The sequence below is a fragment of the Pollachius pollachius genome (genome assembly GCF_949987615.1).
Source record: "Pollachius pollachius genome assembly, chromosome: 4".
NCBI lineage: Eukaryota > Metazoa > Chordata > Actinopteri > Gadiformes > Gadidae > Pollachius > Pollachius pollachius.
The window spans coordinates 19,916,727-19,934,430 of record NC_136937.1 but is presented as its reverse complement, the minus strand read 5'-3'; the positions used below and the strand labels follow the sequence as shown (position 1 = coordinate 19,934,430).

The 17,704-nt window shown below is 42.2% G+C and overlaps 1 protein-coding gene across 1 annotated transcript; it reads left to right on the top strand.

Moving 5' to 3' along the window:
* The first annotated feature begins 814 nt into the window (after positions 1 to 814).
* Positions 815 to 17,497, top strand: rab14l (RAB14, member RAS oncogene family, like). The gene is made up of 8 exons (XM_079735988.1): positions 815 to 895; positions 7,379 to 7,437; positions 12,157 to 12,210; positions 13,609 to 13,786; positions 13,910 to 13,976; positions 14,986 to 15,073; positions 15,381 to 15,411; positions 15,535 to 17,497. Exons 2-8 carry the CDS (start codon positions 7,386 to 7,388, stop codon positions 15,710 to 15,712), a joined length of 648 nt encoding a protein of 215 aa, XP_079592114.1. The 5' UTR covers positions 815 to 895; positions 7,379 to 7,385; the 3' UTR covers positions 15,713 to 17,497.
* Positions 17,498 to 17,704: the final 207 nt, after the last annotated feature.

Genomic DNA, 17,704 nt, shown 5'->3' with positions numbered 1-17,704 from the left:
TAAAATATTCATTTTTAACACGTTACCTCAACAGCCTTTGTATAATTTATATGCACGAACGCGCGCGCGCACGCACACACACACACACACACACACACACACACACACAAACACTTATATTGTTTAGATTAGACAAACAATTGACAAACGATACAGATATATTACGCAGTTATACAATCAATAAAATCAACCATCATGTATAATGGCAATATAAAATTTAATTTAACAAAACCATTATTCAATTTACACTTGCCAAATAGCTACACTATCGGGTCTTTTGTCCTGGCAGCAGCCCTGCCATGGAGGGCCCTGCAGGGAGCCGCCATATTGGATCACCAGCCCTGCAGACAGGGGTTACAGTGTTGCCAGATTGGGCGGTTACCCTCCCAATTTGGCTACTTTTAATCTCGTTAGGCTGGTAAAGAAGAATAGCATTATTAAAGCTTTTAGATCAATTAGGTGTTTATTGTGCTCTCCATTGGTCTTTTACATGCCTATTTTGTGTGTTCTGTATTAATTTCATATCATTGAAGACCCCTTTTCTGCTGCTGTCAGTGTGTTCTTTTCAGAGACCTTGTGAGGTTTGTGTGTGTGAGTGATAGACGAGAGGTTCCTTGTATACCATATAACATCATAGTTAATAATCCGGTTGCGTTAAGGTGTGTATTCGTTTAGTTTCCATTGCAGAAGTATATGATACATCGGTTGTATTGAGCGGGTTGGTTGATTGAGCGGTTTTTAGTCTATAGTTGGGCTGGAAATTGCCAATCCGATCTGGCAACACTGGCGGGAGACCCAGTGCAGGGAGCCGCCATATTGGATCAGCAGACAGTATAACCTGCAGAGCTCTGGTGAAGAAGACCCACACAGGAATACAAAGCAACAACACCATACGGTAAGGAAACCGGGTGGACGTGTACATAGGAACGGTAGAGCCTGTCAGAATAACACCGTTCAGTTTGTGAGCCGGGAGGCGGACTGTAACTGTTATGCTCACTGACGTTAGCAGGCAATCAGCAGGCTAATACGTGAGCTAAGGATGCTAACCTGGATAAGTGAGAGGTTAAGGGATGAACAGTCGAGGATAAGACAACCACCTTCACCTTAACTACCAACAGTAGCCCCACACCTGACAGACAGACCCTGCTGCGGAAAGGACAACCCGCGAGTAAACGGCAGACGTTAGCCAGCCCAGTCACGGTTTTGTAAACAGCTTATAACCACGCATTGGTGTGGTCGACTCCAGTCAAATATCAACTTAAACCACAACAACATGAAGAATTCACCAGGTTGGACCTGATGGATATCAGTGGCTCGCCTCATTGCCTGTAGTGGGAAGAGGAGCGGGGCAGGAGTCCAGCTGTCAGGTTGGGGATGGAGGCTGCTTGGTTAGGTTGATCCGTAACACTCTACAATAAGGGTGCATCAATGAACCATTTATTAACATTAGTTTATGCAGTAATAATCAGGTAACAGTTAATTTACAGTTAACTATTAGTCTTGTCATCATTTGTTAATGGTGTTGATGTTTACTAATGGTTGTCATGTTAACTAAGGTAATGGAAATCATGTTAAATAAGGTAATGGTGTTCATGTTAACTAATGGTGTTCATGTTAACTAGGTAATGGTGTTCATGTTAACTAATGGTATTCATGTTAACCAAGGTAATGGTGTTCATGTTAACTTATGGTGTTCATGTTTACTAAGGTAATGATGTTCATGTTAACCAAGGCCATGGTGTTCATGTTAACTAATGGTGTTCATATTAACTTATGGTGTTCATTTTAACCAAGGTAATGGTGTTCATGTTAACGAATGGTGTTCATTTTAACTAAGGTAATGGTGTTCATGATGGTTAATTAATGTGCCCTTATTGGAAAGTATCTGTTTAACTTGGTGATCTTGATACCTTGCTAGTAATATCTTTCTATTTATTTCACAACCATGCTGGTTATCTCTAGCAATTGTTGTTCACACAAAGAAAGCAGTTATAAATGTTGCTTGCTAAAACTATAGGCATACTTTGTACACTGGGATGTGTAGCTAGTCTTGCTAGGCTAATAATAAAATAATGTTTATCCCGGTTAGCCTGGATTTGTTAGTCAATCGTGATATATCTAGATGACAACATGCATCAGACTTATATCAGATAAGAAGTCCATGATCCCAGAGAAACTTTGCCCTCCCCATGGCAAAGCAGTAATGGTACACATGGGGGAAAGTGGTGCAATACAAACTTAATCTAAATTTAAGGGCATTTTAGAGGATAATATTTACAATGTTTACTTTGTGATAGTCATTTTGTCAGGTAGCAATAGTTTTTATTAGTTTATAAGTTAGTTTCCAGTGTTGCTTTATGAATCAGGATGGCATTATGTATCTATCATATGCATCCTTAAAAAGAGTTTTCATTGCAAAATCTGTGGCACTGTTTCCTTATTTGGCCAAAAGGTGGTGGAGAGTATGAAAGAAGTGCTGAGGCTGCAGTCACAAGTCGTCATGTGACACACGGTGTTCCTCTTCAGATACACTACTTCCCGCCACATCTTCTGCACATAACCATTTGCAGCTCCTGAATACATTTTTTATTTTATTCAGGCGACTTGGTTTTGTTGCTCCACCTGTTACCATGAGTCGGTTCCCCCGGTGTTAGTGCAGGCAGCCAGTGCCCTGCTGGTGTTGGGATCATTAGTAGACACCACATGAGAGTCATGTGAGGGGAAGTGATCCTTAAAGGCTGACCTTTACAATGGTGGGTGGGGGCTGATGGGGAATATGAACTGAAAGAAGAGCGCTCCTTGGACCAGACGGTTCCTTTCACCTGCTGCACACAAGTTGAGGTCCCTTGATGTTGTGTACAGCGCTCTTTAGTGTGTTAGTGGCGCTGCTGCACACATGTTGAGGTTCTGTGATGTTGTGTACAGCGCTCTTTAGTGTGTTAGTGGCTCTGCCACAAGCACACAACCTCATAGTAGCCTAACTATGGACGGGTTCATAAGAACAACCTCATACAGAGCGGCCTAACTAAGGACGGGTTCATAAGAACCACCTCATGCAGAGCAGCCTAACTAAGGACTGGTTCGTTAGAGCAGCCTCACTGAGGACTGGTTCATCAGAGCAGCTTAACTAAGGACTGGTTCATTAGAGCAGCCTTCCTAAGAACTGGTTCATTAGAACAACCACATGCAGAGCAGCCTCACTAAGGACTGGTTCATTAGGGTTGGGCATGGGACACGATCGTCGAATAGTCGTGGTCATGTAGAAAATCGAATAATGAATGTGACTATCGTTATTTATTACACGGCCTTTCTCAATGCTGTTGAACACTCCGTTCACTTGCATGAGCCTTCACAACTTCCGTTGGTGAATATTTTTTTGATAATTCACCCTTGCTAAGCATATAATGACCGCTGTCAAGGAAAGTTGTTTTTTTTCTTTTTCTGTCGTAACACTCCGCAAGTAGTCCGGTAACTCATCAACCCCAGCGTCCTCGGTTGCTAAGCGACGTCAACCTTTGGCAGACTATTTCTCTGCTGATCAACACTACGAATGCTGGTAACAAATAAATTGTAAAAAGACACACCTTGTGAAGTTATTTTGGCCATAGTTTCCATATGCTAAAGACGTGTCTAGTTCACCGTCATGCAGGCTGTGTTCAGTAAAATAAATAGCGATCTGTTTTCGGCGCATGTAGGCCTATCTGCCTAAGCCCACGTTGAAATAAATTTGATGTTGAATGTTGGTGGCGCAGCTGTTGAAATAAACAGATTGATTTCATTCAAATCGAAAAAGCCTCTCCCTGTGTCATAGTGTGTGCGTGTATACGAGGTGCGTGCATGGGGGGTTCTTGATTGACCGATTTTAGAATATTATTTGAATAATATGGGATGTGCAGAATTGCACATCCCTAATTAATACCAGAATAAATTCGATTTTTCACTGTTAAAGTTTTTTTTTTGCGTTTAAGATATTAAGTGATTTCTTGCCCATGATCCATGGCTGCCTTTGTGAATGTCGGCACACATCGAATAATCGATTATTCGTTCATATCATCCACTGATTATTCGACCATGAAAAATGCATGCAGAGCAGCCTCACTAAGGACTGGTTCATTAGAACAACCTCATGCATAGCAGCCTCACGGACTGGGTCATTAGAACTGCCTAACTATAAGGACTGGTTCATTAGAACGTCATGCAGAGCCTCATTAGTCAAGTTTCCATCTAAAAGGTGAAGCGAATCTTTAGAAATTTCGCAAAAAAGAAATTTGAATTAGGTGCGTTTCCATCAAGTGGTTGGAGAGGAAAACTACACACATTCAGGGCTTGTCGTATCCTTTTGATAACATGCTCTGTCTTAGATCCTGATATATAGTGGAATTGCGTTGTTGTTTTCCATCTTAAATAGCTGTAATGTTTTTTTTCTTCGATGAGAGCAAGGAAAAGTTTTACCTCTTCAGCGGTCCACACGTAGGCCTATCTATTATTCACATTGGCCATCTGTTCCATGGACGTATTTAAAGGATACATTGTACATATTTATAATACGAAATTCTCTGCAGCCTTTATACCACAGGTACTCTGGGGTCTATAGCATATAACCGCGTTGTCTGATTACACTTTAATTCTTTTTTCACAATTTACCAGCTCTCGTTTTGAAGACTATTCACCGCGCCATTTGTTTAAATGGGAATCGCGACGGTCTATACTTTCAACATAAAGTGTACATATTTATAATTTGAAATTCGCCCCAGGCTTTATACCACAGATACTATAGGGTCTATAGCATATAACCGCGTTTTCTGATTACAGTTTAATGCATTTTCCACAATTTACCAGCTCTCGTTTTGAAGGCTGAACAGACAATTTGACTGGAATTACTTAGTAGGTGTCCATATATCAGGGATTAATGGACACGGTATACAAACATCCTATATCATATATATATATATATATATATATATATATATATTGACGGCGCTACAAGTTGATGTCGGCAGGGTTGCTACGGCCGGTCGTTATGCAGAAATCGGAAAGACGTTCATTCCTGTGTGTTCAATGTTCGCTACGTCACAGTTTTTTCGAAAAGTGTGTTTCCATCTCCCATTTTGCGCATTTACATCTTTCGCATAAGTCAAAACTTTTTTGCGAATTATTGGATTTTTATGCAATTGTTGGTGTTTCCATCACTGTTTACTGATTCGATACTTCAAAATTTGCATTAAAGCAGGGGGATGGGAACGCAGCTACTAAGGACAAATCTGCCTATTTCAGCTCCAATTAGAAGTAAATTGTCAGTTTGTTGAAAATTGTTAAAGCTATACCCCTCTATAAACATATAGTAATTTGTTTTCATTAGATCGCAGCCCAATCAATTTCTTCGTGAAGTCTTGAATATCACCTCATGCAGAGCAGCCTCACTAAGAACTGGCTCATAAGAACCACCTCATGCAGAGCAGCCTCACTAAGGACTCGTTCATTAGAGCAGCCTAATCTAAGGACTGGTTCATTAGAGCAGCCTCACTAATGGTTCATTAGTACATCCTCATGCAAAGCAGCCTCACTAAGGACTGGTTCATTAGAGCAGCCTCACTAAGGACTGGTTCATCAGAGCAGCCTTCCTAAGGACTGGTTCATTAGAACAACCACATGCAGAGCAGCCTCACTAAGGACTGGGTCATTAGAACATCCTAACTGAGGACTGGTTCATTAGAACAGCCTAACTGAGGACTGGTTCATTAGAACAGCCTTCCTAAGGACTGGTTCATTAGAACAACCACATGCAGAGCAGCCTCACTAAGGACTGGGTCATTAGAACAACCTCATGCAGAGCAGCCTCACTAAAGACATCTCTGCCTATTTTGGCTCCAATTATAAGTAAATGTCAGTGTGTTGACAATTGTTAAAGCTATACCCCTCTATAAACATATAGTAATTTGTTTTCATTAGATCGTAGCCCAATCAATTTCTTCGTCAAGTTTTGAATATCTTATGATGAAAATCACTGTTTTCAGGCCAGAAGTGATCATTTTGCAATGCACTACCTAATCCTTTTCAAGTAAGCTCATATTTCATTTTTCGCGACATCATCCATAAATGTTATTGATATCCAGCTGTTGAATGACTGGCTGCACTAGTGCCTCGGAATCTTGACCTTTACCTTGCTTTACTTTAATTTCATTTGGCAGACGCCTTTGTCCCAGGCGACATACAACATATTTGAAAACATGCAGTAATAATTACTTTAAAAAAGACATTAGTTAACCCTAGCGGATACAAACTGTTTATTAGAACCTTGATGTTTGAGTTAACATCAACATGGAAAGATGTTCACTTAAAGGTCTCAGTTCCTCTCAAAACCATCAGGTGTCTGTCAGCTGACCTGCTGGCCCCATTATAACTTAAGTAATCTCAAAGGCCAACAACTTAATACATTTAAAGATCTTAAGTCTAGTTGATTTACGTGGAAAGCATAATGGCTTTGAATTGAGGTTGAAAATGTACTTGCAGGCACAGTGGAAGGAGCAATAGGTATTTAGTGGATGTTCACCATAATTTATTAATGTGATACAATCTATTGATTTTCCCAGGGCCTCACATGCTAGGTTAGGGTCTTCTCGCGTCCTATCCTACAGTTTGAAAACATTATCGGACACCCTCTGGGGAGTTCCACACTGTATCTCCCTTTGATCGGGTTTCCATCATTCTGTGTTGTGGGATGTTGTTCAAGTTGTGGGATTTTGTTCAGTTCAACAGGGAGAGCAGGTTGCAGGAACTGTGGCCTTAGTCATAGGTTCTGGATGTGATCCCCAATGTCTGCAACTCTACTGTTGGTGTTGTTTAGCAAGATGCCAAGGCCCCCCATCTCCTTAATTAACTCAATCTTTGCCAAAAAGCCATTAGCCCTAAAAGCATCTCCTAAACACCTTGTTCTTTGGTGTAGCATGTCTGTTAAACACGGTGCCTTCCTTGACTGCTATGAGATGTCTAACAATACACAACAATAATTGGTATAAACAAATTACCTTGAGTAGAAAGTTTATGTTACCCTTTAGCCCACCGCAGCGGTGTAATGTCAGTTTAGGCAGTACGTTTCAAAACAAATTTCTCAAAAACATAATATGTTCGCATTGGGAGGGGATGGCAGCTTAGTACTGTAGTTTTAAGCTACAGGGTGTCTGTGGTCAACTTGTTTCCAGAAAAAAAAGCACTTCCACGCCATTCACATATTAAGTGCACCCCCCCCCCCCCCCCCGTGTTGATTAGCCCCTTATCACCTGAGGAAGCTTTGGTATTCAGGCCTGACATTCTGGAACACAACCACAACAACCTGATGGTATTTTTCATCTGACATCAGTTTTTCCTATATCTGTTTCAGAGCCACGATGGCCACCGCCCCGTACAATTACTCCTACATCTTCAAATACATCATCATCGGTAAGTGAACCCAGCAAGAAACAGTGATCAGAATGGACTTATGATAGTATTGGACTTGTGCTACTTATGGCTATCTGCTGAAGCAGGTTAATATTTATAACAGCGTCTCCAAGACACATTAAAGATAATGGCAGCTAAATAAAACAAAATTATATTTCAGCTTTTTACACATAAAAGTATCGAATCGAAAAAAATGAATGTACATAATTATCATTTTGTTGTGATGTCAATTTAAGCATCTGATGCTTTTCAGTTCAACCATTCAGATAAAGGGTTGAGAATATTTGTAGATGTCAAAAGTTTTATGTTTAAGACCCTTCAGACATGCATAAGACTGGAAGACCCGTATCTGATTCATCAATGAGAACTGACTCTCATAAGAAGTCTCAGAATACCAGTCATCAGTTAGAACTGACTTCCATAAGAAGACTCTGTGTCATGTGGACACACTTCCATTGTGTTTACAAGGTAAATTGTTGTGTCTAAATTCCTGGCTGTGGTCGATCAGCGGTCAATCTCAACCCAGGGATACACACACACACACACACACACACAGGGTCCAAAACTAACACTCGCCACTCGCCAATTACGAGTAGATTTTGTCTCTGGCTGGTAAATTTTTAAGACCACTCGCCACTCTGGCGAGTTATTATTTTTTTTACCGGCGAAAATTTAATTTTTCGTTACTGGAGGAGAACGACGCTGGTATCTGCTAGTTTCCTGACAGAGTAATGTGTCTTTTCAGCAGAGACGATCTTTTGGCACGTAAGCGCGTGATGCCACCATTCAGCGTACCCATTGGTGTTGTTTGGCGCGCCCAGTAGAACTGCTAGTTTCCTGACAGAGTAACGTGTCTTTCCAGCAGAGTTCTCCAAGTACGTCTCGCTGCGGCCTGCGGGAAGGCGGGGCGTGATGTCACGCCCCGCCCACATCACGGGCGAGTGCATTCTGGGATTGTTTGCGCCCGAATATATTAATAATATTTTAACGGTAAATTACGTAAATATATATATATATATATAAAACGGGTGGCATAAATCAAGCGATCTGATTGGTTCCTAACTGTTGTATATTGAGCGTATAGTTGTCTGAACTGAGTGAAGTGAGTTGTCGTTCTGAGTTATCAATATTATGGCTTCGTTCGCTCGTTATCAAATGGAAACCATCCATCGTAACGTTACAACTTACTCCCTGTGATAAAATAATGTATAGACTGTGTGCTAGACCGATCTAACGGGGTCATCCCTATGTTCCCCGCTTTGTATGTGACCGGTGTTTTTCGTAGGTGGAATCCGGAAGAATGAATATTAGGGTTACGGTTATGGTTTTACATGAATTAAAAAAAAAGAACTTTCACTTAAGTCATGTCTTTGAATACTTTGTCCACCACTGGTCAGATATTCATGTTTATATAGGGCTGTTGCAGTCTGGTTGAGCTAAAATCAGAAACAGTGATTCATATTTTAACATACATTGCTACTAGTATTAGTGCATATACTATTAAAATATTGATTGAGAATCGCATATTAGACCCAAATGACATGTTAAATAATACTGATAGCAATTCACAACACTTAAAAGCAATTTTTATTTGGTTGGCTGGTAAAATATCTGCCTGGCTGGTAGATATTGCACTCGCCAGCCAGCCTGGCTGGTAAGTGAAAAAGTTAGTTTTGGACCCTGCACACACACACACACACACACATACACACACACACACACACACACACACACACTGCCCTGTGTTTTCACCTTCCTCCTGTTGACACTAGCCTCTGGTAGTTCTGTTATAACATTACATGCTGCAAAGACTGGTCTTCCCTGTGATGAACCTATAGACTGGGCTATAGACTCTAGTGCAGGGGTGTCAGACTCATTTTAGCTCAGGGGCCACATGGAGGATAATCTATTCCCAAGTGGGCCAGACCGGTAAAAATATGGCATAATTAAAAATAACGACAATTTCAGATTGTTTTCTTTGTTTTAATTTGGTACAAAATAGTAGCACATTCAGAAAATGTATACATCACAAATAATCCTATTGCAAAAACACTTCAAATAAGTTGAAAATTGTGCAAAGTGTGCAATTTCTAGAACAATACCTCAGCGATTGGAACTTAAACTTCGTCTCAGTGTATCTACAAAGGCACACAACTTTGAGTCTCAGCCTATCTGAGATTGAACAAAATACAAACATCTCTTCTAGGTATCAAATACTTAATTTTGTCATTTCTACATATTAATCCTGGGCTAACCAAACCATACAAACGGAGGTAGAAACTATTCAATAAGGTTGATTTACTCCTTGCCTTGTAGGCTTCACTTTATTGATAGAAAAATAAAAGCTGTGCAATGCATGAAAAATGTCAATCAACCAAACTTATGAACTGAAGTGACTGACATTATTATAGTAAATCCCACACGATTCACTTTCATTAAATCTCCACAGAAGACATTCATGTTCACATCTACATCAGGGTGCAGTGTCTCATGCAGCATTTTTAAGTGGGGTTACCCACTGTTTATTTTACTCCTGAAACCTGGCATCTTTTAGCTTTCACAAGTGCATCAATATCAGGCGTCACATCCTGAGTGGCAGCCAATTTCAGAATTTCATTCAAGTGGTTGTGCGTGAGCTTTGAGCGCAGCTTTGTTTTATTGATGCTCATTACAGAGAACACTTGCTCACAAAGATATGTGGTTCCAAACATGCACAACACCTTTGCAGCAAGGGCTGTCAAGTTGGGGTAACCTGGCAAGAGATTCTCATAAAATGTGTCCAAGCCAGCTGCGGCAAATTTTCCCTTCAAATCTGAATCACACTGCAAGTCTATTATTTCAAGTTGAATGTTGACGGGCAGATCTGCGGCATTCACGGTGAATGGTGAGCAAAAAACTTTGAAGTCTTTTTCCAGTTCACCAAAAATCTGAAAGCGTTGTTCAAACTCCCGCAATAGTCCTGTTATTTTGTCTTTGAACCGCTTCATGTGTGCAGCATGTTGGGTCGCGCATCTTACCTCGGTGTGGTATGGCAGGCCATGGTTGTGGTCGTTCTCCCTGAGAAGGCTGTCAAACTGACGGTGATTCAGGCCTCTCGATCGGATGAAATTAACAGTTTGGACGACCACCTTCATGACGTTATCCATCTTTAATGACTTGCAATACAATGCCTCCTGATGCAAAATACAGTGAAAAGTCCAAAAATCACGTCCTCCATTTGCAGTCTGCACTTTCTCTTTGAATTTTGTCACAACACCCGCTTTTTTCCCAATCATTGACGGAGCACCATCTGTAGCCAGGCTGACAGCGCGGGACCAGTCCACTCCGACCCTTTCCAATGCTCCGATGAGGGCGGTGAAAATATCAGCCGCTGTTGTGGTATCCATCATTCGCACCAACTCCACAAACTCCTCTGTGACGGTCAAAGTGTCATCAACTCCGCGAATGAATATGGCCAGTTGCGCAACATCTGTAATGTCCGTGCTTTCATCAATTGCAACTGAAAACGCAATAAATGATTTTACTTTGTGCTTCAATTGGCTGTCCAAATCCGCCGAAAGATCAGAAATCCTGTCTGCAATTGTGTTTCTTGTCAGGCTGATATTTGCAAAAGCCTGACGCTTTTCAGGGCACACGAGCTCTGCAGCCTTCAGCATGCATGTCTTCACAAATTCACCATCACAAAATGGTTTTGAAGTCGTTGCAAATTCATAAGCAATAAGGTAGCTGGCTTTCACTGCAGCATCATTGATTTCTCTGCTGTGACTAAACACAGACTGCTGTTTCTTCAGACAGGCCAACAGTTCATTAACTTTATTTATTCTCTGTTGTCCTTGCAAGTGGTGGTATTTGTCAGCATGAAGGGTCTCATAGTGGCGCCGAAGGTTGTATTCTTTCAGCACTGAAACATGCTGTGAGCACACCAAACACACAGGTTTCCCATTTACTCCTGTGAATAAAAAGGACAATGACCATTTTTCTTGGAAAACTCTGCACTCTGTGTCCACTTTTCGTCTTTTTGACAGAGACATTTTGGGGCAATGAGAGTGCCAAAGCGCATAATGTTGAAAGTATAAGGCAGAACGACAAGGTAGCTCCGGGCAAGCTGCACTACCTGTTTCTACTTGCTCCCTGCTCAGCCCCGGTATAAAGTTTGCGTGCTTAACATAATTGCTATTGCGACATCTAGTGGGCACATTAAGAACAGCAGTTTCTTTCATTGAAAAATAGCAGCTCATTTTACGTTACATTCCAAAGCGACTTCCAGTTATACACAATTGTCCAGTAGTTCAATGTACAACAAATTAATCAGTGCCAGTCAATGCAATCCATGTAATGCTAGGAAGGATTTTTCTAAAAAAATATATAACGTTTTTTTTTTATTATTTTTTTTTTTTACAAAATTGTACTTCACAAAATCATCTCGCGGGCCGGATTAAACTCGTTCGCGGGCCTGATCCGGCCCGCGGGCCGTACGTTTGACACCCCTGCTCTAGTGTCTGGACTTGCCAAGGACTTTTACAATGAGGGGGGGTTCTAAGGAAGCTTGATTTGTCCAGAAAAGTAATGGGTACTAGACTGTAGCTCAGTGCACCAAACGTACTGAAACTACTACTTTCATGTGGGTAGTAGGCGGGGCTGTTAGTGATCGGGCTCTCCCTCTCCCTCACCCTCTCTCTCTCCCTCACCCTCTCTCACTCTCCCTCTCCTTCCCTGCAGGTGACATGGGGGTAGGGAAGTCATGTTTGCTCCATCAGTTCACAGAGAAGAAATGTAAGTACTGCCTTTACTCCCTGCCATCAAACACGCTCACACACATACACACACACACACACACACAGGAGAAGATCCTCTCAGCGTGGCATCACACTCCCTCCTCTGTGTCCCTGGCTTACCCGTGTGTGTTTGTGTGTGTCAGCTGCAGCAGCCCAATTACCATTCAGCTGAGTGTTATTTACCGCCTCCATTAAGGAGGCAGAGTAGAGAATGTGTTCATCCGCTTCAGACCAGGAACAACACACACACACACACACACACACACACACACACACACACACACACACACACACACACACACACACACACACACACACACACACGGCTGCGTTAGAACCTGCTTTTGAATGTGCGTTGATTGGATGCATTGTGGTTGTCATTAATACATTGTAAGGAGTGGGATTTGGGATCCTTGACTGAATGATGTTCACCAGCTGTGGCTGACAAAAGCCCTGCGTGTCGCTCTCGGGGTGGTCTTTAGAACGCTGAAGGCATGAGGTTGATCTGTTGTTAAATGACACCTTGGCCTTGTTGACTTGATTTCTTTTATTGATTCATTGTTTTTTATATTGCATAGAGCGGTTTAACGTATATATAGATTACATTCTGATTCATAATTCATAATAAATATATAACTTTGTGGGTATTTTCATGATGCATATCAGGAGTGTTTCGCTTTACCCTCGCCAACTATGTGAATCATCATGTAGGGAGAATAATGAAGGCACTAAGGCAAGCAAACTCAACATGAAGAAAGGTGATGGGTCTGGGGTCTGTTTGGACACGCTCCACTAGCAGCAGGAAACCACCAGAATAAACCAGAACATGAAACAACATGTGGATGAAGCTTTCTGAATCATTTTAATAAGTGTCTTTCTACAGTGGTTACCAGCGAGCTACGCTTACAGCAACATTACATTTAGGGCATTTGGACTCTTTTGTCCAAAGCGACTTACAATAGATACATTTGTCAGAAGAAAGAGAAACAACAGTATATCGCTGTCAGTACATGAAGTTCATAGAACCAAGTGCCAAGCACTAACCATTGCTAGGTTAACCCATTCCCCGTGTACAACAAAGATAGCTAGGATAAGAGGCTACACAACTAAGTACTATAACTAAGTACTACATGCAATAAGTGCGTACACTAAGTGCCAGGATGTACAACCTACAATAAGTAGGAGGGGTGGGAGGGGGTGGCTTTGCAGAGTCTAGGTTAAGTCTGAACATGATGGTTCTAAATGAATATGAAGGAAAGTGAACACCTTGTCACCCAGACCTGAGTGTGTCTGCTGTCAAACCTCAGTCTGGGTGTGAGGTTCTGAGCCCAGAGGTCTGCCTTCAGACCTCAGTGTGAGTGTAAGGTGTGAGCCCGGTACCCCCTGCTGTCTCCAGTCATGGCGGACTGCCCTCACACCATTGGCGTTGAGTTCGGGACGCGGATCATGGAGGTGAGCGGGCAGAAGATCAAGCTCCAGATCTGGGACACGGCGGGCCAGGAGCGCTTCAGGGCCGTCACACGCTCTTACTACCGGGGGGCCGCCGGAGCTCTCATGGTCTACGACATCACCAGGTAACCACGGTGACACGCTCACACCCACACCATCAGACTGGGCATGGGGTTTCATGGCATTCTTATCTGGAGTGAGGTGGTGTGCGGCCAAAGTAACGGTTTGTTCTGTTTGCTGTCGCACAGGAGAAGCACCTACAACCATCTCAGCAGCTGGCTGACTGACGCCAGGAACCTCACCAACCCCAATACAGTGAGTACAGTAAGCTGCCTCTCAACTGTACTAACCTCACCAACCCAAATACGGTGATGCAGTAAGCTGCCTCTATACTGTACTAACCTCACCAACCCCAATACAATGAGTACAGTAAGCTACTGTACTAACCTCACCAACCCAATACAGTGAATACAGTAAGCTGCCTCTCTACTGTACTAACCTCACTAATACAGTAAGCTGTCTCTACTGTACTAACGTCACTACAAATACAGTAAGCAGTCTCTACTGTACTAACATCACGAACAATACAGTAAACTCATGTCTCTACTGTACTAACCTCACCAACAATACAGTAAGCTCTCTACTGTACTAACTAATACAGTAAGCTGTCTACTGTACTAACCTAACTAACAATACAGTAAGCTCCTGTCTCTACTTTACTAAGCTCATGTACTCCAGGCTGTGGTGTTGGATGAGCCTGCGTTGTACGGACGACATCATAAACCTTTATCTGTCTTTTGTTTTTCCCTGCGTCCCATCCCCGTACGACTCTATTGAATCACCATGTTGGTTAGTTGTCCTTAGAATCTCCTCCCAATGCCGTCGATTGGCTTTATTGTGGATTTGATTTTGAACTGTAAATCAAACTACTCTGAATGTTGCGAGCCTTCAAAGTAGTTCACAACACGTCCAGGAGCTTGCTCCTGATGAAGGCTGTACATTTTCTGAAATCTTTTCAAATGGACTTCAGTCAATTGAATACTCACTTTAGTGTTCTTAATAAGTAATTATTCAGTTACAGGGATTAACTGTCCAGATGTTTACAGAGAATGAAAAAGATAACCATAGTCATTGCCTAAAACAATGGTCCTTACTGTCCTGATTATATAGAAATGCCACAAGATGGTGCTATTGATATCTTATTTAACACAGACTCCTTACCAGAGTCATTGATGGGAAACTAGGAAACTAAAATGATCCTCTTTTTCTCTATGAATAACAAGTAGAGTGAATCAGTGTTGACCGTATGTCTGTGTGTCCTCAGGTGATCATCCTGATAGGTAACAAGGCCGACCTGGAGGCCCAGAGAGACGTCACCTACGACGAGGCCAAGCAGTTTGCTGAGGAGAACGGTGTGTGTGTGTGTGTGTGTGTGTGTGTGTGTGTGTGTGTGTGTGTGTGTGTGTGTGTGTGTGTGTGTGTGTGTGTGTGTGTGTGTGTGTGTGTGTGTGTGTGTGTGTGTGTTGAATCCTTTTCGACATAGATGAAACTTGTATTTTGTGGTCATGTCACATCAAAGCAACATGTAATCCAGAGAGACAGAACAATGACAGCAGTGTGCGATCATTAAACCTCAACATAAACAGACGAGGCCTCAAAGAGCCTGACGGGGTGAGATGCAGTGTTGACATTAAAGCTATGTTCTGTATCAACCCACAGGTCTGTTATTCCTGGAGGCCAGTGCAAAAACGTAAGGCTATTCTCCATTGGTCCTCGTTTCTAAATTGAATGATTTGTGTTACCCGCAAATGTATTCCGGTGACTTTACAAAGTGTGTGTGTGTGTGTGTGTGTGTGTGTGTTTTTGTGTGCAGCGGTGAAAACGTGGAGGATGCGTTCCTGGAGGCCGCTAAGAAGATCTACCAGAACATCCAGGACGGCAGCCTGGACCTGAACGCCGCCGAGTCGGGGGTCCAGCATAAGCCCTCGGCCCCGCAGGGGGGCCGGCTCACCAGTGAGCCAACACCCCAGAGGGAAGGCTGTGGCTGCTAATGAACCCCGCACCTCTGTTTCTGTCCCCTTCTGTATCTCTCTATCACCCCTCTTGCTTTGTCACCTGTACATGCCCCCCCCCCCACGGACCCCCAGCTGTTCTACCACTGTCTTAGCTGAGTGGGAGGGGCTAAGGAAGGGGACGAGTTGGAGGGAGGGGGGGTGAAGATGCTGAAGTGTCTGTGTGTGGACTTTCCTCCTGTTTCATCTGGCTGACAGTTGGTTCCCCCCCCACTATGAACCCACACACACAATCCTCCAATCGACTCGCAGCAGTTTCTCTCTAACGTCGTCATCTCTCTGTGCCCCCCCTGCCCCCCCCCTCCTCTTCCCCTTGCTCCCTCTCCTCTTCCTCACTGTGTTTTCAGTGTTGTCCGTTAGCTGCCTGCTAGCATCACATGGTCTGGAAGCCTGGCACCATTTGTACCACAGATCACATCAACATGCGACTGGCAGGTTTAACATAACGAAACCCATAATTTTTAACCATCCTTCATTCTTTTTATAATCTATGCCGAAACACTAGTCTGGCTCAATAGATGAGGACCTGTCCTGACTTTTGACCCTTAACCCCTGAAACGAGGCCTGTTCGGGTTGAGCAAGGCCTGTTGAGTCCATTATGTCACGGTCAGGAGGACTGCATTCCTGTTTTCATGTTTAATTTCTCACTCTGAAAACCTCCCAGGCGGCCGCATCTAATTTGGTATTTATTTGATTAGTTACCGGTTGTGTCATCTGATTTGGCAAGCTGGTATTATGGTAACCATGCTTATGTATTCAAAACGCTGTGTGTGTGGTCAAATAAGGAATTCCTTTTTGTCTTGGACTTAAAAGACACTTAAGATTCAATGTGTTTTAGTTTTCCATTTAAATGGAAGGATCCACTCTTTCCCCCGGTCCTCCCCCAGACTAATGTTTAACCATGGATCTTATCATTGTTGGTTGCCTTATCATGACTAATGTTAACTTCCTGTTTTGAATGTAATTTTTTTGCTACACTGTCTTTTTATTGTTAAATTAACCAACCTTTATCAAATATGGATTCATACTTAATACGTAAAATAATGCAATGTTGGCTGTCCCCTAACAATCATATAAAAAATCAGTGATTGATTTGATCTCTTGTTTGGCCTCAGCAGAACCCCAACAAGAAACTTTGGGAGGCATCTTCTGAATCTATTTTACAGTTTTTCCATGTTCTGTATAATAGTGAATTCTGATTTGATGGCTGTATATATCTATTTGCTTCTTTAATTATTGGTGATGACAATGCTACTGGGTGGGCGTAGAGAAAGCTGTGGCCTGTACAGTTGTGCTGAGAGGTTGCCTAGAATTCATGCTTTCAGGAGGGGGTTGGCTACTGTAAAATAGTTTGTATGAATTAATGTAACAAACAGACTTAAGTGCAACTCAACCTGTTATTTCCAAACAATTTGGGCAAAAGTTGGGTGATATGCACATAAGTATTTGTCACCTAGTTTATTTTATTCTATTAGGCGGTGACACAGGGAATGTCACGCTTTTCATGTTTTCCAGGTTTGGTTTGAGTATTCTGTATGTCGCATAATCCAATGGAAACGCTCCATTGCAGTCCTTAATTTGGACTGTTTTCTGTTCTGGGAGGGGTTAAGTGAACCATTTATTTCTACCACCTTTTCAAACTTCCTGCTTTTCTTTCAATAGTACAAAAAGTACATATGTATAAATTGTGACTGGGCTAACATTTACATTCTTGTGTATAAGATACAAAAAATACCTTTTGATTTTAATAATGACAATAAAATACTGAAATACATGAGACATGATGGTTTATTGGATCTGCTTACACCTGGATGCCACTCAAGAGTTTAGATACTGGGACAGAATAAGCCAGGCGGTACGCACACCGTGCTGAATATATATTATATACTGACGCAGAAAGAGCCACCACAACGTTGGATTTCAAGTAACAGTTCATGTTTACTTTATTGCAACAAAAATTGCACAAAGGCT

Bases quoted from the DNA above. Each gene is read 5' to 3' on its own strand.
- rab14l (XM_079735988.1), top strand. From the start codon at position 7,386: ATGGCCACCGCCCCGTACAATTACTCCTACATCTTCAAATACATCATC. The intron at 7,438-12,156 runs GTAAGTGAACCC...CCTTCCCTGCAG, and splicing joins CTTCAAATACATCATCATCG to GTGACATGGGGGTAGGGAAG. The intron at 12,211-13,608 runs GTAAGTACTGCC...TGCTGTCTCCAG, and splicing joins TCAGTTCACAGAGAAGAAAT to TCATGGCGGACTGCCCTCAC.